Here is a 24,276-nt window from a genome sequence, read left to right as displayed (position 1 = left end):
CTGGCGACCCGGGAAGGTGCAGACCAACTAGGCATGCGCCAGGTGATGTCAATCCGAAGAGACCAACATTTACCTGGTCACACCTGCGGAACGCCCCCCGACACGCCCGTGCCCCGCCTATTGCCCTCCCACTCCTAGAAAAGCCGCTCCGGAGGGACGCCACGTGCGGCCTTCTCACAGCCCCGCTCCTGTCAGGATGTCGGGACTGTGGGCCTTCTTTGCCGGAGGCCGACAGACCTCTTCCCCACACCTTAGGTGACCAAAATAAACTTGCAGTTTTGCTCCTACACTTGCCTAGTCGCTGGTTCTTTTGTGCCCGCTCTGGTGGTCTTAGAAAAACAAATCAGCAGGTAGCAGCCATCTTGCTGCTGCTTCTTCATGTGCTCATCCCTTGGTGCACAGCGTGCCCCTCCTATCTCTTCCTTTTCTTATTAGGACACCAGTCACATTCATTAGGGTCCACCCTAATGGACTCATTTTAACTTAGTCACTTCTTCAAAGACTTTGTCTCCAAATACAGTTAACTTCTGAGATAAGGGTTAGGACTTTAACAAATGAATTTGGGGGACACAATTCAGCCCATACTACTTCTCTACAAAGAACTGGTAAGACGGAAATGATGGCCACAGATATCTTGCATTATATAGTACTTCACAGTTTACACAGCAATTTTCATGTTTATGTCATTTAATTTGAGTAGATTTTTGTTATTTGACTCAGTTTTCTTGGATATAGAATTCTGCTGCCAGTTAGAGTTTATATAGGGTGATCGAGGGATGCATAATGGGAGATGCTCAAGTTATAGTACAGGAGACTTCAGGTCCCAGCTATCCTTCAGATTCAGCTTATTTTAAAGCATCTACATAAACAGACAAATGTTAAAAAAAGTGTGATTTAAATGTCATATCCAGGCCGGGTGCAGTGGCTCACACCTGTAATCCCAGCACTTTGGGAGGCCAAAGCGGGCGTATTACCTGAGGTCAGGAGTTCAAGACCAGTCTGGCCAACATGGTGAAACCCCATCTCTACTAAAAATACAAAAATTAGCTGGGCATGGTGGTGGGCACCTGTAGTCCCAGCTACTTGGGAGGCTGAGGTGGGAGAATCACTTGAACCCAGGAGGCGGAGGTTGCAGTGAGCCAAGATAGTGTCACTGCACTCCAGCCTGGAACAGAGTGAGATTCGGCCTCAAAAAAAAAAAAAATTCCTTATCTTTTCCGATAAAGGAACAAATCCAGTTTAAAAACCAAACAAAACAAAAACCGAAACTAAGCTAAAGAAGGCCTAACTGGGGCTGGAGGATCCAAGACAGCCAATTCACACGACTGTTGGCAGGAGGCCTTGGGCCTCTCACTACATGGACTCCTCAGGGTGGCTTGAAATGTTTTCATGACCTAGCATCTGGGCATTCCCCAGAATGAATATTCCAAGAAACAAGCCACCACCTAGGCTCTCAAGCCACATGCTTTCACCTCTACCATTTCTACTTGTTAGAAGTTGGTCAAGTTCAATCCACATTCAAGGAGAGGGGCCCATAATTTTATGTACACACACATAGGCTCTACATTAGTATCAGGAGAAAATCCTGACCCAGAAATCCTACCCTGCATTAAAATCTGTCTGTGATGCAGAAGGGTTTGAGAAGCAATTAGAGGATTTCCTTAGTCAAAATACTGCCCTATTCCTCTTGCTATTAAACAATGAGACCTTTTCCTACCCTGTACCCTAAATGGTGCTCTCAGCTCCTGACAAGGAAACGAACACATCTTTGGCATGTCTCTGAGCTATTATTGTATGTCAGCTTTCTGTTTAAATCCTAGGATTCTCTACCACCTGCTTACTTGATAGATGAGGAAGCCAAAGTACAATGGCTTGACAGAGTCATTCTGCCAGTTTGTGGCAGAGTTAGAATCAGAACTCGTTCTGCATTCTGGACTACTATTTAGCTTTATGAAGTTGGCATCAACAGGCCTTAACTGGTACCGTTGTTTCTCCTTACTTACGTTTCTCCTGAAGTTATAGAAGACACTATTGGTTGGTTGGCAAAGCTAACACCTATAACCCAACTCTCATCCCTTCTGGTCATTTCTAATAAGGGGGCTAGAAAAGTGAAATGCTCAATTTGCCAGCCTCCTTCACTTTTAGAGGTAGCCATGTGATAGTTATTGTAAAGGAAATGTGACTAAAGAGAGAATATGATTTATAAAGGAAATGTGACTAAAGAGAGAATATGATTCCTACCTACCAGGATAACATCATATAACCTTTATTTCGTAAACACATTTATGTGTTTGGCTTATATTGATACCATAATCCCAAGTATTAACCCATTATAGGTGTTCATCTAAGAATGCATCCTGATGGAACTATCCAACCTGAGGATTAAAGTGACCTTTGGATTGAATTTTAACTTGGAAAGAACTTTAGTAGGAACATGCTGCATACGTCCGTTTTTCTTCTATAAATTGCATAAAAGCAATAAAAAGACTGTATAAATCTCCATAAAGTTTATTTCCAGTGAATCTGGGAGATAAGATACAGTCTTCAGATGTCAAAATAGACGTAAGGGCTGCCAAAACAGCTGAGATTTAGCAGAAGTAGTATGAGGAGACAGTGAAAGGAGAAGTGCAGTAAGAGTTGAGAGGGACCAGGTAGTAGCAAATCTCAGCAAAAAATACTGCTTTTGAATGTGAGGGTTCCCCTTGAAAGACAAAAGCTATGTCCCTTGTTTGGAACAATCAATTAGGAGCAGAGAAGAGCAAGATTGGCTGTGGAGGTCCTCCTGGACCTGGTTTGGTTCAGGGGAGGAGAGGAAAAAGGGCCACCTACACAAGCAATCACAAGGAACTCTATTTACAAGAGCCAGCATGCTTCTATGACATCAGCAGAAAAGATGAAGCATGTGTGTGACGTCTGGAAGGCTACCATGGCTGATTTCCTGCAAACAAAGGTATATTACAAGTCATTCAGTATTAAGTAAGAAAAAGGAACTGCCGTAAGACTGATACAAAGATACTCTATTAAAAAACTAAGACAAATTAGCAAAAATTAACAGATAAACAATATTCACCATCTGAAAAATTTCATAGAAGAGATGAGTATTGTTCTGTGACATTTCACCATGAATAGGCTGGGCATGGTGGCTCACACCTGTAATCCTAACATTTTGGGAGGATGAGTCAAGGATTGCTTGAGGTCAGGAGTTTCAGACCAGCCTGGGCAACATAGGGAGACCCTGTCTGCACAAAAATGTTAAAACAAAAAATTAGCTGGGTGTCGTGGCGTGTGCCTGTGTTCCCAGCTACCTGGAAGGCTGAAGTGGGAAGATTCCTGAGCCTGGAAGGTGGAGGCTGTAGTCAGCCATGATCATGCCACTACACTCCAGCCTAGGCAACAGAGATGCTGTCTCAAAAAAAAAAAAAAAAAAAGATTCAACATGAATATTAAAATCTAGTGATTCAATTGCCTCCATGAAGAAAGTCCACAAAACAAGAAGCAAGAAGGAAGAGATAATGAAATCACAGAATGAAAAAATATGAGCTCAGGAAAGGAGTTATATATAGAAAAAGAAAAATACACACTGTGGGAAACCAAATGAGGTACAGGTAATAAAATGGAGAAATACTAAAGCAATGAAATGGAAGTAAAGAAAAAAATTAAACTGTTCTGGTAATGGGAGACTAGATAATTCAGAACAACTTCACGCTAAGAACTGGAGAAGCTGGACAAAACACTTATTTAAAAAATTCTGCTTGAACACAGACAAGTCAGTAAGATGATGAAAAATTCTTGGGCCAAAATTCAGGAGATAGATACCCAGGGGTGAACCTGACATTTGGGGTCAATTTTGCCCAGGTGCCATTTAAAAATCTGAAAAAGAGACTGAGGAACTGTTCGTAAGTTATGATGTCCTCTTGGGGAAGGCAGAAAACATTGGCACATGGGATCCACCAAGAATGGAGGCTCTTATGAACCCTTGTACTTTGGATCTAGACCCCAAAGGCTGAACCCTGGGAATGACAGTGAGCTACAAGTGCCCATGCATAAACTGCAGCCAAGATGCGGTCATCTTGGGGACTCAGATCGTCTTAGTTCCTAAAACTGGATTAAGATGTTTTCAGTCTGACAGTGATCCCAGAAGCAAACAAAACTTGCATCTGCACAATAGCATCTTAGAACTCAACTTTTTTTCTACAAACAATTTTGCAAACACTATTTTGGCATATAGTGAAAGACAACCAGGCGTAAGAGTAGAGAAGAAAACATGAAAAAGAGCCAACAGAAACAACACACAATAGAAACAGATTCTGAATTGGCATTAAATATTGGAATTGTCATACATACACACAGAAGTTAATTAACAAGTCTAAAACTTGGACATTTTGAGCAATAATGAGTTATAACCCATGAAATAAAATAGGAATCCATGAATTTATACTGACATAAATAAGTGAATAAAGTAGAAAAAAATGGATAAGGGAATTCCAGTAAGTGTAGAAAAACAGTGGAATTAGAAAACCAGCATTTGGCAAGCACTACAGCAATACATATGAAATACATAGGGATAATCGATTAACATTAACATCGTTTTCTCTTGATGTTTACATGGTGTGTCTTTTTTCCATCCTTTTACTCTTAAAGCTCACTATGTTTTAGGTCAATCTCATAAGCAACATGTAGTTGTTTTTCTGCAGTTTGATAATCTTTGTGTTTTAATTGGATACTGAATCTGTTTTCATTTAACATAATTTGTGAATACATTTGGGCTTACATCCATGTGTTTTCTATTTGTCTCACCTGTTCTAAATTGCTTTTTTCTCTTCTGCTTGCCTGTTTTGAGGTTATTGAATGCCTTTTATCCTTTCATTATTCCTTATTACTTTTGTTTTCAAATGAAATTCCAACCTCATACATTGCCTGCATATTCTAACTTCAATTATCTGAGCACCAGTAATTTCTGTCCTATTTCCACACTACCTGACTACTTAATTTGTTTCGTTATTCACATTTATTCTAAAAGGAAATGTTATATTGCCGCAGTAAACTAAAGCAATCAGTACCACTTGCCATGGAAAGTAACTAGAACGTACAGAAGAATTTGTTTTATACTCTACTTTGTGAACCACTTCCATATTCCACAAGGCTTTGCCAAGATATATACCTACACCACCCCAAATGGTAGCCACTAGCCACATATAAGTATTTAAAAGTAATGACAAAATTTTAAAACTCAGTTTCTCAGTCACACTGGCTACATTTCAAGTGTATAATACAAGCCACAAGAAGCTTGTATTGGCCATTTTTTGGGGGGCAGCACACTTACAGAGTATGTCCATCATTGTAGAACATTCTGTTGAACAGCACTGTTCTAGACCTTCTCTCTAGCAACCTCCACCCCCTCCACCCAATGCTAAGCCACACTAGTATTTTCATCTTGGAATTCACCAAAACTCTTTTCCTAGGTCTTTGCATACTCCCATCGCTCTGCCTGAAATACTCCTCCCCCTTTTGCTCTTTGCTAGCTTCTTTTCATTTTTTAGGACTCATCTCATACGTAAGACCTTCTTGATAATCTGAAGTAGTACCCAACTCCCAATCGCTACACTTATTTCTCATCTCAGCCATTTGGTTTTTTCTTTAATTGCAATCACTGCAATTTACATTTTATTCATGTCTGTTTACTTCTCGTTTTTACCTAAGCTACTCCAATTGTACTTCTATCACAGTATAACCAGGTGGTGGCTATTGGCTGTAATCCGAACACTCTGGGAGACTGAGATAGAAGGATTGTCTGGGCCAGAACTTCAAGATCATCTGGGCAACACAGCAAGACTACCGCTCCCCCCCTCAACCCCCCCGCTATTTTTTGTAACTTGAGACAGGGTATCATTCTGTTGTCTAGGCTAGAATAGAGTGGCGCCATCACAGCTCGCTGCAGCCTCAACCTCTTGGGCTCAAGCAATTCTCCTGCCTCAGCCTCCCGGAGTAGCTAAGACTACAGGCACGTGCCACCAAACTTGGCTAATTTTTGTATTTTTTGCACATATGATGTCCCACTTTGTTGCCCAGGCTGGTTTTGAACTCCTGGGTTCAGGTAATCCTCCTGGCCTTGGCCTACCAACGTGTTTTTTTGTTTTTAAATTTTTTTTTTTTTTTAATTAGCCAGTTATGATGATGCACACCTGTAGTCCCAGCTACTCGGGAGGCTGAGGTGGGAGGATCCCTTGAGCCCTGCAGTTGGAGGCTGCAGTGAGTTATGATCCCACCACTGCACTCCAGCCTGGGGGTCAGAGAAAGACCCTGCCTCTGAAAAAAAAAAGAAGGGCTGGGCATGGTGGCTCATGCCTGTAATCCCAGCACTTTGGGAGGCCACGGAGGGAGGATGGCTTTCAGGCCAGGAGTTTGAGACCAGCCTAGGCGAGACCCCATCTCTATAAAAATAATTTAGAAAAGAAAAAATCTGAAAGAAACAGCTCAATAAAGTTGAGAAACTATGTTTACAGATGCATGTAGAAAGTTATTTAATAAAAACATTTCACCATTTAAACTTGGATTCTCCAGAGTGTCATTCAAAATACTCAAATGGAAAGATCAACAAAATTAATGAATAAACAAAGTTTATTGGAGATTATTAAAGAAAAATGATAAAATAAGGCAAGTCCTAGATCAGATTTAAATACAATATTTAGAAAGACGGCTATATAATTTTAGCTAGGAAAATCAGTAAAAGGGAATATCCTTAAAAGTGGGAGGGGTTCATATAACTTTTTAAAACAGCAAGTTGAGGTGTAAAAGCATCATCAACAAAGTATGTATCTTGATCTTTACACAATTGGACAGTGAGGAGTAAAGTGGGGTACTCTACCAATGTCACAGATTTTCAAGTTAGTAAGTCGTAAACTCCTAATGTAGTCATGGGTTAGGATGGTGAAGACAATCTGCAATTACTGGTCAGAGTGAAGTGAAGTGACAGGTCAGATTTTTCAGCATATCAAGTTACTACTTAGGTATGCTTACAAAACTTTGTTAAATAAAGTTGGGTATTGTTAGTAGACCCTTTACTAAATCGTGAGGATAGCTGCCAAAAAAATCAAACAGCTAATTATGTGTTAACTCTATTTTGGATTGCAGACATACTCTTGCCCTTTATCTATCTAGACAATTCCTTATTACGAGCAGCTGGAATCCAATTGTGCAATTATGGCAACTGGACAGACTTGAGTCATCAGTTATGAGATAGATGACCTTTTAACTGTACTAGCAAACAATTTATAGACTGGGAGATTGTTTTTCGGGAATACTAGTTTAACTGAGACTTTAATTATGGTCCAAGAACTTTTATGAGAAACTCAATTAAAAATTTTGCTTTATAAAAATTTTATAGATATATGTTACTAATACTGAGAATGGCTGAATTAAAAGAAAATGAGACTGAATAGTACATTTCCACTGGAAACATAAAGCTCTGAATGCTGTGACTGAATGAACAAAGGAATAGTTCTAAATTTTCTTTTGCAATATAACAAAAAGATTTCAAACGGAAAGACAACATGTTTAACTGAATGACAGATTTAACTACATAGTTTTCATTCTATAGATAAATAACTTGTGAAATATCCCTGAAGTCAGTGGACAAATGGGGAAACCATTATTTTTGTCATATTCTACAATTCTGAGAACTAGGATTAGAAATTCTAGGACTTTAAATCTTTGTGCTACACAGAACAGTACTATCCACTAAAATCAGGAAGTGGCTTCCTAAATAGTATTCATTCTCTGAGGTCATACTTTTTTTTAAAATTCAAAACACTTAGTAAAGGAAAAGGACACAAGGAAATTCTGATTAAAGTTTTCTCCTGCTCTGTGTGCAATTATACATGCTTTCAAAGTCATTTGCAAGTAAGACCATTTCCTTTGGCGGCTATCTTGTATAAATTAACTTTACAACATATGTTTCTTGAACAGAAACTTTGCACCACCGTCATTATGTTACCTATAGAGACAAAACTACTAACACAAGTAATATAGGCTTACAATTATAACAAAAACCTGTGAGAGGGCATGATAAAATTAAATTTTGATTGCCTTGTTTTATTATTATCACTGCTACTGTCTGCTCACAAATTCTGTGGCCAGAGTCCATTTCAAATCCTTCTAAGAGTCCACTTCATGAGTTAAACATATACATACAGAACAAAGCAGGTATACTGTAATTTTGAAAAGTAAATCTGTTTTTCATAGTACAGCTGGAGGCAGTTTCATATAATCAAAAGTTATAGCTCTAAAAAATATGACAGTAGAATATTAAACCTCAGGTTATGTTAGGTTTGTTAACTCTTGGTTTGCTTTGAGTAATTTTTTTCTTCAAAAGCCACATTCCAAGAAGATGCCTTAAGTATCAACAAGCTACATTTGCAGTACATCAATTCTGTTTAAAGCTATCCAACAATAAGGACACAAGCCGTAAAATATCTGAAGCATGAAACATGTAATGCTGATAACTAATGTTTTAGAACATCAGGAATAAGATTAATGAAGAGCAAAGTAAATCTAAAACAAGGAAAGCGAAGTTACATTTATTAAAAATAAAAATAGTACACAATCTCTGATAACAAAAAAAGCATTTAGAGTCAAATGACATCCAACATACATTGTAACAATGCACATGTATTAATTTAAAAAAAGACCCACGAAATAATTTTTAAAAAACTTTCAAAAGGAAAAAAATATTTTGGCTTCCTTCTGCTAGAGATTCGCCTACAAACCTACCATGTTAGCTAGACCAGTATTCCCTTTCACATGGTCTGTACAACATAGTACTGCACAATGTGAGCAATTACTTTGATGAACATATTGTTTTTGAATACAACTGTTGGTTCTGTATGGATGATCCAGACATAAATCCATGGTTCCATTTCACAAAAATATTCATAGGCTGGAAGAGCAGTGACAACCATTTCCCAAAATCTTCAGTTTTAACAAAAGGCGCAGCATCAACTACTAAATCTAGATGTTTTCACATTATTTTGCATGAGTATCAAGGACTATGTAAAAATTAATGTAAAATCTTAAGTTAGCCAAAACGAGTGTCTCTAAAGATCAAAATTCTTTGCTCTTTTAGCACGGCTGATAAATCTTTTCTGCCTTTGTCACTAATGCTTGTCAAACCAAAGAACTTTGCAAAAGAATATGCACTGCTGAAGGAAGACAGTACCAAAAATACCATACTGAACTTCGGTCTTAAGACACACACAGTTCCTGTTGGATACTGGACTGTGAAAGTTTATTATCTTCAGTCTTTTCATGTCCTGGGGCATGGCAAGTAGTCTTCCGCTTAAATAACCGAAGACTCAATCGAAGTAATTCATTGTCTACCATTGGGGCATTCGTGTAAGCTTGTTTTATGGTGCCCTATTTGAAGAAAACAAAAACAAACTTTAAAAAAGATGTACATAATTAGTTGACAATAGGAAAGATTAACCTCTACCCAAGATATCAAAGTTATAAGAATATTTCATTTTGGATATTAAATTAAATCAGCTTTATTGGATTTCAAAGCAAAATTAGAAAATGGGTTTGGGCTCAATGAATCTTTGAAAAGAAACTTTTAGAGGGCACCCAGTTTAACCTCTTGCTTAAAGGAGGAATCCTCTCAACAATTTCTGACAGGTAACCAGTTTTTACTTCATCATTTCCAATGACAAAACAAACAAAAAACACACTGCACATTCTGTTGTTGAATGGCACTATTTCTTCCATGTGATGAAATGAAAGCTCTTCTATGGTGCTACACTGTAATTCAATCTTACCTCTACTTGACAATCCTTCGGTTCTACGAAGATAAGTGCCATGAGTTCCCTCCTCACATAGTTTTTCCTTCTGTAAGCCCAAATTCTATTCTATACTCCTTATCAAATCTTTCAATGTCCCATAAAAAGTGAGCTCGAGAACTGAATAAATCCTTTAGAAGACAGCTAATCATGCAGTATGCTGAAGAACTTCTACCTCCCTTATACTAAAATGTGTATCTATATTATTGTGACTTAAAGTTACATTAGCATTTTTTGGAAAGTTATTGTCACAGAGAAGGGACCAGGGAATGTTACAAAATACAAAACAAAGAAAAGTGCATACTGAAATCAGGGGGCAAAGGAGAATGACTATAGTGATTCTGTCAAAGTAATCTTGAACCAGACCTTTAAGTGAGGAAAACTTGATTATATAGTCAAGACGTGTTTTAAAAATCGCCTATTCCTCATATTTGTTTCCATTTTAATCTTTGGAGATAAACTCATTCTTCTGTTTTTTAAAAATTGAATCCCACCTACCCATTGCCCTAAATCTGAGTATTTTTCTTTAATGAAACTTCTCTTTAGGAATGTTACGTAGTCAAAGATAATTCTGTTTTCCTAACTGCCCCTAAGTAAAAAGCTAGAGAAGTTAACCATTTTATCATTACTCTAAACTTTCTAAGCAAAGAATCACACCAACTCTCTTTTTGTCATCCAGGTTGAGTATTCCTCAACTTAAATGCTTTGGACCAGAAATGGTTCAGATTTTGAAATTTTTTTGAATTCTGGAATATTTGTATTACATTTATGTACCCAGTTGAGCATCCCCATCTAAGAATCCAAAATCTGAAATGCTCCAAAGAGCATTTCCTTTGAGGGTCATGTTGATCCTCAGAAAGTTTCAGATTAGGGATACTCAGTCTGTACCACCTATGCCCACTCACCCACCACCCCAAATACAAATCCCAGTTTCTTTTGTTTTTTTTTTGAGATGGAGTCTCGCTCTGTTGCCAGGCTGAAGTGCAGTGGCGCGATCTCGGCTCACTGCAAGCTCCGCCTTCCCGGTTCACACCATTCTCCTGCCTCAGCCTCCCAAGTAGCTGCGACTACAGGCGCTGGCCACCACACCCGGCTAATTTTTTGTATTTTTCGTGGAGACAGGGTTTCACCGTGTTAGCCAGGGTGGTCTCAATCTCCTTATCTCGTGATCTGCCTGCCTTGGCCTCCCAAAGTGCTGGGATTACAGGCGTGAGTCACCGCGCCTGGCCAAAAATCCGTTTCTTAACTTCAAAGAGTCTAAAATGTTTTCATCTTGGGTTTACCAGATTTCATTAACAGATCTCTTCCAAATCCAATTTCTATTTCTTTTACTTCTTAATCTCTTTATTCCTCGCAAATGCTTATATAGGGTCACTTTACTTCCCTTTCTTCCAACTTTGTACATTCTCATAAATACTACTCTCATAAATATCCTCACCACTCTAAGAAATTTTTTCCTTGAGTTTCAATTTAAATAAATTTTTGTAATATGTTTGCTTGTTGAAAACTTTTCACAAAAAACATTTAACAGAAATAGAATATCTTAAACTTTCTTTATTAAAACAAATATTCATTAATACTATTGAAGTAAAATAAAGCCTATTATACTTTTTAATGGCATGCTTCCTTTTACATGTGTAAAAGATTAGGAAACCAAACTCATAAAAACATAGGATTGCAATCTCAATTTAAAACAACCAAATGAAAAATAAAACAACCAAATGAAAAATTCACACTATTCACTTTGTATTTTTTCCAAGGAAATAACAGTACCTTCTCATTTTTAACAAGCTGCTTTCGAATTGCAGAATCTCGTCTGAAGCATAACGCCTTACAACATGGCCCAAGATTACTAAGAAGACTTGCTCTTTCTTCTTTTCGTAGTAATGCGGCCATATTGAGAGCCCCCAATTCATGTTCAAAGAGATTGTCTGCGTCTTTCAAAAAAAAATAAACATGCATTAAGTTTTACTAAAACAGAAAAGGGTTACCCACTTCTTAACTGAATATTCTACAAATTCTATACTTTATTAAAGTTAGCAACATTGGTGAAAATTATTTCATATTAAAGGCAATATATTCTCTGTGAAGCATCTTCAATATGTAGTTATGTTGGTAGTCTCAAACAAGAATAAATATTCTGATAGCCACTTTAAATTTACTTAAAATATAAGAAAAGCAGACTGTATGTAGATCTCGAGGTAGAGCCCAGGGAATTTTTTTTTTTATTTTTAAAAATTTATTTATTTATTTATTTTTTGAGACAAAGTATCTCTCTGTTGCCCAGGCTGGAGTGCAATGGCACAATCTCAGCTCACTGAAACCTCCGCCTCCTGGGTTCAAGCGATTCTCCTGCCTCAGCTTCCCGAGTAGCTGGGATTACAGGCATACACCACCACGCCTGGCTAATTTTTTTTTTTGTATTTTTAGTGAGATGGGGTTTTACCATGTTGGCCAGGCTGGTCTTGAACTCCTGACCTCAAGTGATCTGCCTGCCTTGGCCTCCCAAAGTGCTGGGATTACAGGCATGAATCACTGCCCCCAGCACCAGGGAATTTATTTAAAGAATGTTTTTAAAGGATGTTTCAAAGAAACGCTCAAGTTAAGAATCATTGGGCCGGGCGCGGTGGCTCAAGCCTGTAATCCCAGCACTTTGGGAGGCCGAGACGGGCGGATCACAAGGTCAGGAGATCGAGACCATCCTGGCTAACACGGTGAAACCCCGTCTCTACTAAAAAATACAAAAAACTAGCCGGGCGAGGTGGCGGGCGCCTGTAGTCCCAGCTACTCCGGAGGCTGAGGCAGGAGAATGGCATAAACCCGGGAGGCGGAGCTTGCAGTGAGCCGAGATCTGGCCACTGCACTCCAGCTCCGGGCGAGAGCGAGACTCCATCTCAAAGAAAAAAACAAAAAACAAACAAAAAAAAGAATCATTGAACTCTAATTCAGTATACTGCTTACCATCAACTACTATCAAGATTCAAATGTTATAACAATATTCAAGTCTGTGACCTCTAAAAAAAATAGTTAAGAAAGTGATTAAGTGTTAGTCAGACAACCTGCAAATTTTGTCCTAGATTTGGTTACCATAAAAACCTAGGACAATATATTAAATTAAAATCACTTAGTTTTAAGTCACAGCATGCAAGGTAGGGGAGAAAACACTGAACATACAAAAAAAAAAAAAACCCAGAAGAAGGAAAGATATAATAAAATATAAAGAAGTTCGGTTAAAAATAGACACAAAGGAAATCAAAATAACAGAACAGGACCAGTCAGTAATCCAAATAAAGAAGAGTCGGCCAAGAGTATGAAAGACAGCAGGTATTGCCTCTATTCATACAACACGATCAAGCAGGTTACTTTTAGAACCCACAAAGAAAAGCAGTAGATGCTTGGGTAAAAACAAAAGACACATTGTACTGAGAACAAAATGGAGCTGCATTACATAGCTGATTTCAATTTTCTGGGCTGCAAAGTGTAAGTATTGAGATTAGATAATTAACAAGAAACCAGTCTTATGTAATACACCTAGTCAATAGGTATGTAACATAAGAAAGGTGTAAATAAATAGAAAAGCTCGCAACTAGTTCTCAAACACTGGAGTCTATCAGGATCAGCTGAGGAGGTGTTTTAAAAACATTCCCTAGGCTCTACCACCAGATTTGCAGAATGAGAATCACCATAGTTGGACTAGAATACCTTAAGGAAAAAAAGGGGCAGTTTTTCAGATGATTCAGATATACCAATGTTTGTACCAACCAATGATATAGTCATATATGCACATGACTAAAAACAAAGATGAAAACATTAACTACCATTCCACTACAGATATAATATAAAAGAAATGCACTGAGCCTACACCCTTCCTTGAAAATTGTTCATTAGCACACATTTCTGTTTATTGGGATCCTTATTTTTGGCTTTCAAAATAGTAGATCACAAAACACACACCTGCAAACCTCCTCAGGGAGTATATAACATGGCTAAATTTCTAGTCTCTTCATAGTTGTGAACTGAGCAGCACCAAATTACTCAAGAAATAGACTAAATGCATTCTTAACAGTTTAGCTCAAAAGAACTTAACCAACAGAGAGTAGAAGGTTAATAGAGGCTGGGAAGGGTAGTAGGGGTGGGAAGTTGGGGGGATGGTTAATGGGTCAAAAAAAAAAAAAAAGAATGAATAAGACTTAGTAGTTGATAATACAACAGGGTGACTATAACACCCTGTTGTAAAAACTGTTATTGTCAATAGCAATTTAATTGTACATTTAAAAATAACTAAAAGAGTAACTGGATTGTTTGTAACACAAAGGATAAATGCTTGACGGAACGAATACTCAGTTTTCCATGACATGATTATTAACACACTGCATGTCTGTATCAAAGTATCTCATGTACCCCACAAAGATATACACCTACTACGTACCCATAAAAATTAAAAATTAAAAAAAGAACTTAACCTTAATGCAATTAGAAAACTTAAGACAAAAGCAATTTCAATTTCAGAACACTTGTAAGTTTTCTGCTTTAAGCTTTAGTTGTTTCTTTTAAAAATTATATGTTAAGTATGATTATGTTTTCTTTCATGTTGGTACACTTGAATAGACCAAATGGAATAGAAAAATCATTATCAGTTATTTCATAAATATTTACTGAATACCCACTATGTATGTCAGGCACTTTTCTGGGCAATAGCAGAAAATATAGACAGATAATTAGACCCTGGATACGGCAGCAAACAAGACAAAGTCTTTAATCAAGATTCAGTTCTCTAATATAACCACCATAGCAGCAAAAAATAGAAGAGGTCTGATTGTCAAGCCACATCACCCCACACTTTACAGTGTATATTTTCATTGTTTAGGTTAAGTCATCATTAAGCAAGGGCCGAACTGTATTTCATGGGTAGCAAAATCAAACCAGATTTTAACTTGAAATGCCACTAGCAAAAGTCACAGAAACAAATATCTTTAGAGGTGGGTAAGATTTTAGGGGTTTTATTCCATCACTTTACAAATTAAATTGAGGCTCACAGGAGTTACTTGCTTAAGGTCACAGAACTAACCAAACAAGACAAACAGAGTAGGGCAAGAACTAAGTCTTGGGTCATTTTTCGGTTAATACACGTTCACAATTATAATTTTTATGTATTTTGTACATGTACACTCTAGGTTTACTGGGCTATATTAAAATAAAAACATTTACTGCTTATGCTAATAGATGAAAGGAAGGGCATGAATTCATAAAACTCATAACACAATTTTTTTCGATAAAATTTAATACTAACTAAACTTTCACGCTCAGGGACATGACATAAAATTGTTAATGTTGTTGCTTTTACCTTTTACCCTTTTTCCTTCTTTTTACCATCTACTCGTCCCTCCCCATTAATAAACTATTAGTAAGTAGCAAAATAAACTAAGGTAGGTACTAGATGAGACAGAGACAGCGAAAACCAAAACCAAACAACCCCCACCACCAGAATCCATAAGCTAGATAATCTGGAATAACTGAAAATTGTTGCAGTAAGGTCAAAAATCAGTATGATATTTTCAAAGTAGCAGTTAATATTTATTGGGTATTACTATATGCCAGGAACTGTTCTAAGTGTTTTGCCTGTAATAACTGATTTGCTCCTAATGACCATAGGAAGTTGGTGGTATGATTATTCCTGACTTACAGATGATGACACTAACACACAGATTAAGTAATAGCTAGTAGGTGGTGCGCCTACCGAAACCCAGATCATCCAGCCTTACAGACCAAGCTCTTAACCACTTTGTTAAAGACTCAACCTACACACCTGCATTTGGGTAGGTGTCTAGGGGAAAGGGCTGCCAAAATACCCAATTTCTTTAGACATGAAAAATATATAGTCTTTTTTCCTGGCTCTATTTCATTTAGCCAAGGGCAAACCACTGAGCACTTTGATATTATAACTTATTGGTTATTTATTTTATTTTATTATTTTTTTGAGACAGGGTCTTGCTCTGTCACTTAGGTTGGAGTGTGGTGGCTCAATCACGGCTCACTGCAGCCTCAATTTCCTGGGCCAGAGCATTCCTGCTGCCTCAACCTCCCTGAGCAGCTGTGACTACAGACATGCTACACCACGCCTGGCCTGTTAATAAGTAATTTTAATACAAAAAGTTCATTGTACTCTTTTTCCAACTTTTCTGTGGGATAACTCTTCTTCTCAAAATAAATTTTAAAGAGAAACTTTAACCATGAGGGTTAAATAATGACTATAAATGATTTCTCAAAAAATAGTTTCTATACAGTGTTAAGCACTACATTAGAACAGATCACAATCCTCTTTAGATGGCATCTTAAATGGTTAACAGACAGTATATAGTTAAAGTAAAATGAAACTACCTTTTGGTTTTTCTAGAAGTCTCTGACATGTTTCTTTGACTTTGGCAAAGAGTTCAGAACCTGCCAACTTTTTAGAAATCCCAACTCTTAGCATAACAGCTCCAGGTGTGAATTTTAAGAGTGCAGCTCCAGGCTCTCGTGGTTCTTTTGGATGCTTTGGCATAAGACCAGACCAATCCACATCTATCACATCTAAGGGATCTGTAAAAAGTTAAAAAGTAAGATTTGTTTTACACCAAGAAATAGCAGTCTTGTTATCTACATAGAAATTTATATAAATCAAGGAAAACACAGAAAACATTAAATGAAAAGTACTTTAAACCAAAAATGTCCTATTCTTAAAATAAAAGCCTTCCCATACAATATTCAGAATCTAAGGACTCTGACAAATAAAAAACCTTCCCACCAAAAGAAAACAGGTAACCCAACCCACCCAAACGAATAACTCATTTTAACTCTATGGGAGATCCCCAATGAAAGAACTCTATTGACTTCACTCGGATTAGGTCTAATCTTTTGAAACTTGGTACCAGAATCCTTTTAAGGGTTAAATCTAGGAGTACATCTGTTTGCAGTGTGTGTACACATACATTTTAATTTTTAAAAACAACTACTTCATTATGAAATCTCTTTAAGAGTCAGAGAGTGAATAATCCATCCACTGAGAAGGAACAGTTGAAGAAATAATGTTCTACTTAGAAATACCTAATACCAGAAAATAACAAAGATAACAATCATACATACCTTCTACATCAGTAGAAAAAATTGCAAAACATAAGAGCAAATTAAAATAAAAATTTCATATTTTATATAATCAAAGAAAAGATCCTCACTGTGATTTAAAAACACTGTTAGTAACGATCAGAAGCTAATTGGAATGATTCAAGAGGAATGTTAAGGGATGTTGCTTCATGGCCTAATCATTAGAGTGAGTTCTGGTAACACGCAAAGTACTGTAAGTCAAAATAATTACCAAATTTAGAAAATTGATAGAGGTATATAGTGTTCAAATATAATTTCAACTACTGTAAATTTTTGACAGGTTGTTTAAAAAGCTGGCTTATGTCACCACAGTTGTGAAGCTTTGTATCATATGCCTACCATGTAGAAAGAACATTGCTAGACAATCAGTATTTGTTTAGATTCCAAGTCATATAATATGATTCTTAAATTCTGGAAAATAAACTTTAGAATTTTGCTATTTTAAATGAGGGCCTTTCTAATTCACAGACAATGCCTAATTAAAAATGAGCAGGCATACAGGCTATAATTTTCATTTTATTGGCCTTTCAACCTTAAGTAAAATATAAAGGGAAAAATTATAAGTGCCTTAGGTCAATTTTTACAGAGTAGAAGGTAAGAATACTCTCATACCACGTAACAGGTAACTTTCATGTTTAACCACCTCTGCAAATGGTTACCTGGCATCTTCTCCTCATCCTGCTGGTCCTCCCTCTTTTCTGCATCACCTGCCAGAATTTCATCTAGTTCGTCATCACTGATTGGCTCATATCCTTCTCCAGCACCAGAGCCTAAGGAATGTGTATCATCTAACTTGGACTCGTCATCTCCTGCTAAATAGACAAATTAATTTCAGATCAAAGGCAATGTTAAAGGGAGGGGATGACTAAGTCAAACCAAAAGGTAGAGGGTACACACATTATAACAATGCGAAAAACATCTTTTTCATCAGAAAACTACATCTCTTAATTATTCAAATACTTGACAGTATCAAAAGAAAACAAAAATAAAATTTAATTAGGTAAATTAAATTTTAACAGCAAGAATACAATCTGGACAGCAATTATCAGAACAGGTTATAAGATCACAATTATGACAAATAAAAGCTACTACTAACATACTAATGTTGATTGTGTGTTGTGTTAATTTTTGATAATTTAAAACTTTAAAACTCAGACAAATCTAACTTCAAAAGATTTTGAAGTTACATTTTCAAATTTTCACAATTTATCTAAAGTAATTTAAAAACTTGCAAACTTATTTAAAAAATTTACTTGAAGCTTAAATCTTAGTTCATATTATTTAGCTCATTATATAAACTTTACAGCAGTGAGGTAAAAATACAAGAAGTGCCATTAATTCTCTCTCTACATCTCAATTCCTCCTCCCTATCTCAATGATCTTTTTTCACTGATGAACACAATTTTTAGAAGAATGCTTTAATACAATTGAAAATAACTTTGTGAGTACCACTAGTGTATGTTCTATTTTTTTATTTTACCAACTTTTTTCAACCACCTATGCTAAACTTTGTCTCTTGGTGAGTTAGTTGTGAACTTAATCCTAAAATTACAGAATACACTTAACGTTTATAATCACTAGCTAACCATACATTTCACTGAATCTACAATACTAAGTTTCAAAATGTAACCGTATGCTTTATGGGTATGAATTTGCAGCAAATAAAATATAAGAAGTTATGAGACATTTCTAGTCATTCTAGTGATTTTCCATGTTATTAAATTCTATAGCAATCTCCCCATATCCTCACTAAGTCACTTCTAAGGTAACCAATTTTAGTAACTTTGTCATATAAACATACATCTAAACATAAATGCACACAACAGGATTTTTCATTTTTCCAGGTGATCCAACTCATTTTCCTACTTTGAGTAAAAACTTTACATCACATAGCAAGTGATTCAGTTATACATTTCTATGCTATATTGTCTGTGATCATAACTAGCAAATTATATATTTTAGAGATGAGGGATACTGACTTTAATCACAGAGAGCTATTATAATGATTAATTCAATTATATTCAATTATATCCCAGGGTTGTACCTCCATCAGAACCACGCTTCATGATTTGATGCTATTTATACTCAAAATTGAGATGAAAATGTAATATGAAGAGATGAATTTGAAACAGTAAGTGCCTCGAGCAGAGAAGGCCTCATCGAGAAAATAATGTATAAATTGGGACTTGAAGTTTGAGTAAGAAAGATGAGATAAAAGAAAAAGGTCTATCAGGCAATGGTATGAGTGGTACAAAGAAGGGCAGAGAATGGAAAGGCACGAGTCAGCTTGTCTAGTAAATGGGGACTGAAGGGTAAAGAGTAGAAGCATGGAGAGTGAGGTTTCACACAGCTGGGGCTGGCTCTGAGTGGGCCAAAAGGTTGATATGGACTTAGCGTTCCTATTCTAAGACTGGGGAGTACCAGTGGGATTCTAGTCAATCCGACATTAAACACAGTTTCAGGTAGTGTTATTGTTTCATATATTTGTTCTAAACTGCCCTAGAAAATAGGGATTCACTAATAATTATCTGAATCCCTCTCTGAACTAAGAAGTCATTTCAATTTTTGTAATCTTATTTTTTTAACATCTAAGAAAAGGATGTGATGGTTATTCTTCAACATCTATACGCATTGCATCTAAACAATCTTTTATTTCATTTAGGTTTATGTGAACCAAATCTGCCTTAATGGTACTACTGAGGGGACCACATTAAAAAAAAAATATATATATATATGTCTCTATCTTATAGGCCTTTTCCTTCTGATATCTACTTCCCCTATAAAAGAATGGAGAATGGAGTCAATTTGCCTATTAGCGGATGCCCTTTCAAAAGAAAATAGTTGTTTCCCATGAAATCTGAAAAGAAAGAAAGCAGTATCACCGAAAAAGAGGTAGCACTCACCTTCCAGACTCTCAGTTCTCTCGGATTTATTTATATCTTCAAATCCCTGCACAGATCCCAGATCTTTATCCATTCTCTCTTTATCCAAGGCTACAGAGTCTCGGGAAGTGCTTTCTAGATCCCTTTCATGTTCACCTTCCAGTTTTGCTTCACAGCGTTTCACAGACTCTATTTGAGAACTCTCAAAAGTTCTGTCTCTGTCTCTGTCCCTGTCCCTTTCAACAGAATCAGAAATTAGTCTCTCTCTTTCCCTATCCAAGTCTCTCCTTTTGTCTCTTTCTCTCTCTCGTTCTCGTTCTCGCAATCTATCTCGATCCCTGTTGCGTGGCCAATCTTTATCAGCATCTCGGTCCCATTCTCTCTGCCTCGTATCTCTCCTCTCTCTCTCTCGCTCTCTATCGTGTTCATATCGATCTCGCTCTTGAAGCCTGTCTCTGCTATCAAATGACCCAGATCTTGAATGGACCTGTCGATCTGACTCTGGAGAACTTCTTCTTGAACTATGGCTTCTTGAATCCTGGCGATCTAAAATAAATATACCATATACAAAGAGTTATTAGCACACGATAAAATAGAAACAAAATGTTTCATTTCAGGATCCTTTAAAACATAATTTACGTTTTACCATATTTATTTCCAAATTTCCAAATTTCCAAATTTACAAATTTCCATATGTAATTTTCTACATTCCATATTCTCTATATGTTCTATATATTTCTATATTCTACATATATATTTCTCTCTATAAATATCCAAATATATGTCATTTTAAGAAAAATTCCTCTCTCAAAGTTCTAATAAATTTAAAAAAGTTTCCTTGTCTATTTCCACTATAACCATAAAATATCTTCCAAGAAGTACATAAAATGATTAGGCATTAATAGAACTAATCACTCCATTATTTGATCTCTTCCTACTCCCCTATCTTATTTTCTGTGGTCAAAAGAGGCAGCCTTGACTACATGAAGAATAGCAGGAAGGTTAAAATCATAGGCATTGATAAGGGACTTGAACACATAAACCCTTCTACCAAGACATACTACTAAAATCCTGATACTAAACTGATTAACACTATTGTATGTATTTCTATTATAATGTTGGTATTAATGTGATAACAGGTAACATTTTGATGGGGCAGCTAAGCTTTTCTTTAAAAAGTTCCATAAAATTTAAGGCAACATGTAAAGTAACCAATTTAGCATTACTTTAGAATTAAAATATGTATAAAATATACTAACCTATGAAACAGTGACTAGATCATAATTCAATTTTATTACCTGAAGAAGTACTTCGACTGGGTTCTCCACGCTTTAACTGATCAATCCTAGATTTTCTCTCTCCTGTGATTTCCAGGCTTTTTGTTTTTTCTCTATCTCTTGAGCCACTGTGCAGTACTCTCTTTCGACCACTTTGGTCATCTCCACTTCGATGGGCAGAATCATTGGATGGGGAGCGAAGACGACCAGATGTATGACTACGGTTACTTCGATTGCTCCCAAGGCTGCTGCTCCTCTTTTGATCCACAGGTTTGCGATGCGGTGCATCTTCTATAGTCACATGAGGTGTCTCTACTTTTTCCATTCGTGTTCTGTGGCATTTTCTGTGTGAGTCTTCATTGGCAAAAGTATTATTGGTGGTACTGGTGGGGGCGGCAGAGGTGGAAATGGTGATGGCAGATGTGCTGAAAGAGGTGGCGGCAGCAGCTGTAGTGGAAGCAAGAGTTGCAGGCGCAGTTGTAGCAGTGGCAGTAGCCACAGGCGGTGGAGGAGGAAGAAGAGAAGATAGAGGAGAAGGGGTACTACCAGGAGTAGCGGCGGTGGCACTATGCTCTGTTTCTGTCACCTCTGTACGGTCAGGCACATCCTCATCAGACCAGTCACTGAATGCTGTATCTTCTTTCTTCTGGGTGTCCTCTAGAATACCATTCTTACCATTGCACATTTCAACCAATTCCTCTTTAGTTGTTATAGGGGGAGTCCGTGGGCCTCTTTTCTTCTTATTTTGCTGGGCTGCTTCTTCATCAGAAATATCAGAATCACCTTTGGATTTTTTACGTTTTTTTTCAATGCTTTTCTTTTTCTGTCCTTTTTTTGGTGAAAATACTTGACCATCTTCAGACGTTGTCTCTATGTTACCCCTCTCTATTCCAATATCATCATCTTTCTTTTTCTTAATTGGTTTCTTTTGAATTTTTGCTTTCTTCTTGTTTTCATCATGAGCTCGATCAGATGTCTCTCGATCTTCGGACTGGTGGTGTCCTATAATGTCCTGTGCACGCATTCTTGAGCTTTCCAGGATTTCTGTCTGTTCTCTCTGTTTATCTACAGAAGAAACTTTCTCCTTGAGTTCCTGTTCTTCATAGCGCCTTGAACTCTCTTTCCTTTCTGGTTTACGATCCTCCTCTTTCCATCTACCCTGTCTGTCTTCTGTGAGGTGCGAAGGACTAAGAGAACGAGATTCTTGAGGTCGTACAACTTGGCTCAAGAGTCTGTGTTTTTCATCTATATAAAAGATAAAAGCAATCACACTCTCACCACGTTAATAACCACTGCATGGTACATATAAATTATAATAAGCCAATCTCTCCTCACACCTATAATCCCAGGACTTTGGGAGACTGAGGCAGGTGGATCACGAGGTCAAGAGATCAAGATCATTTTAAAACTTTTAAAATGACAATAATTTTAGTCAAAATAAAAATATGGCTTTACTATAAATAGTAGAAAATGACAGTACTCTAACACATACTTTAGTCACAAAAGGAAATATTTAGAGACAGCAAAGCAAGACAACTTTTTAAAAATCTTAATTCATCAGTTCCTACTAGTATGAAAGAATGGCTTCATGGTTACAAATGAATATGAATATAGAGAGACAGAAAACAGAGTCTGCTTACTTTTATCATCTCCACTGTTGTAGGCATCACTGTCCGGAGAATGTTCACGCCGGCGCTTTGGAGACTGTCTAGGGCTGGGACTCCCTTCATTTCTATAGCGCTTCCTAAATCGGGCAAGCAAACACAATTTATAAAATTCTAGGGGGCAAAAAGAGATTTCTTTGTTTTTACTAGTATCTCTTTACTATAACTGGAATATATAATTGTAGAAAAGCAATATTGCCAGAGGTATATCATACAAAGGATATTCAGTGTCTTTAATAAAAATTCTTTACTTCATTTGCTAAGAATTGTGAACTTAAAATACACAACATTTCTTCTTCTTCTTCATTATACATGTAGAATACTCAAGTGAAAATTGCCAGATTTAAATACCGCAAGGTGGTAACATGCAGCACAGAAATCAATATATTAATGTACCCTCTAATACAAACATTCAGCAATTTTGCATTCTTATGATATAAAAATGCCTTACGCTGCAGAGCTGAATGAGAAAACCTAATATTGGCTTTGAAGTAAAAAAGCTATGAGTTCAACTTACAACTACATTAGTTATTATTATGCAGCCTTTGGAAAGTTCCTTGAAGTCACTGAACCTTAGTTTCCTCATCTGAAAATGGGGGGGTGGGACTGGGTGGGTGGGAAATGAGAGTCCATCTCATAAAACTGCAGTGAGGAATAAATTAGTTATGTCATAAACCCAGAGCCAGATATGTTGTGGGTATACTGTAAAATCAGTTCCTTTTCCTTTCTTGGAAATCACTTTCTTGTTGACAAATTAATAAAATAATTCATATGTTCATTATACTTTTTGTTCCTTAGTTGAGCTTTAAATGAGTAGCATTTTATATCTCTTGGGTACTTATTCTAGTGTTTTCCCCATTTTCATCAAAATTTGACTACCTGTTTTTTCATTAACATTGTTTGTTTATAAATACTATGGTCGAAAATGAAGAAACATACTGTATACATGGACCAATGGAACAGAATAGAAAACCCAGAAATAAAGCCAAATGATCTTCAACAAACCATACAAGACGTGATGGGGAAAGGACACCCTATTCACTAAATGGTGGTAGGAAAACTGGCGAGTCACATGTAAAAGAATGAAACTGGATCTCTCTCACCTCAAACAAAAATCAGCTCAAGATGGATCAAAGACTTAAATCTAAGACCTGAAACCATTAAAATTCTAGAAATTAACACTGGGAAAACTCTTTTGGACAATGGCCTAGGCAAAGACTTCATGACCAAGATTCTAAAAGCAAATGCAACGAAACCAAAAACAAATAAATGGAACCGAATTAAACTAAAAAGCTTCTGCACAGCAAAATAAATAACAAAGAAAACCCATAGAATGGGAGAAAATACTTGCAAACTATGCATCCAACAAAGGACTAGTATCCAGAATTATCAGAAAGTCAAACAAATCAGCAAGAAAAACATAAACAATCAATCAAAAAGTGGACAAAGGACATAAATAGACATTTCTCAAAAGACATACAAA

At 36.7% G+C, this 24,276-nt stretch overlaps 1 protein-coding gene across 13 annotated transcripts in view; it reads right to left on the bottom strand.

Annotated features, from left to right (window-relative positions):
- Positions 1–6,600: 6,600 nt before the first annotated feature.
- The window catches only part of ZC3H13 (zinc finger CCCH-type containing 13), a 93,116-nt gene continuing 75,440 nt past the window's right edge, over positions 6,601–24,276 (bottom strand). For 8 of the 13 annotated variants that reach the window (XM_033176945.1, XM_033176948.1, XM_033176944.1 and 5 more), the window contains 7 exons: positions 22,770–22,873; positions 21,151–22,374; positions 19,874–20,398; positions 17,630–17,782; positions 16,209–16,409; positions 11,604–11,767; positions 6,601–9,411 (listed from right to left, as the gene is read on the bottom strand). In XM_033176945.1, the coding sequence (XP_033032836.1) occupies positions 9,241–9,411; positions 11,604–11,767; positions 16,209–16,409; positions 17,630–17,782; positions 19,874–20,398; positions 21,151–22,374; positions 22,770–22,873 (2,542 nt within the window). In that variant the 3' untranslated portion in view covers positions 6,601–9,240. The remainder of the gene's footprint in view (positions 9,412–11,603; positions 11,768–16,208; positions 16,410–17,629; positions 17,783–19,873; positions 20,399–21,150; positions 22,375–22,769; positions 22,874–24,276) is intronic. The other 5 variants (XM_033176952.1, XM_033176951.1, XM_033176955.1 and 2 more) reach the window with 3 other exon arrangements.

This window comes from Trachypithecus francoisi, unplaced genomic scaffold, assembly GCF_009764315.1.
Source record: "Trachypithecus francoisi isolate TF-2019V2 unplaced genomic scaffold, Tfra_2.0 Lachesis_group18, whole genome shotgun sequence".
Taxonomy (NCBI): domain Eukaryota; kingdom Metazoa; phylum Chordata; class Mammalia; order Primates; family Cercopithecidae; genus Trachypithecus; species Trachypithecus francoisi.
The sequence above is the reverse complement of the archived record's forward strand: the minus strand, read 5'-3'. Positions and strand labels throughout refer to the sequence as shown.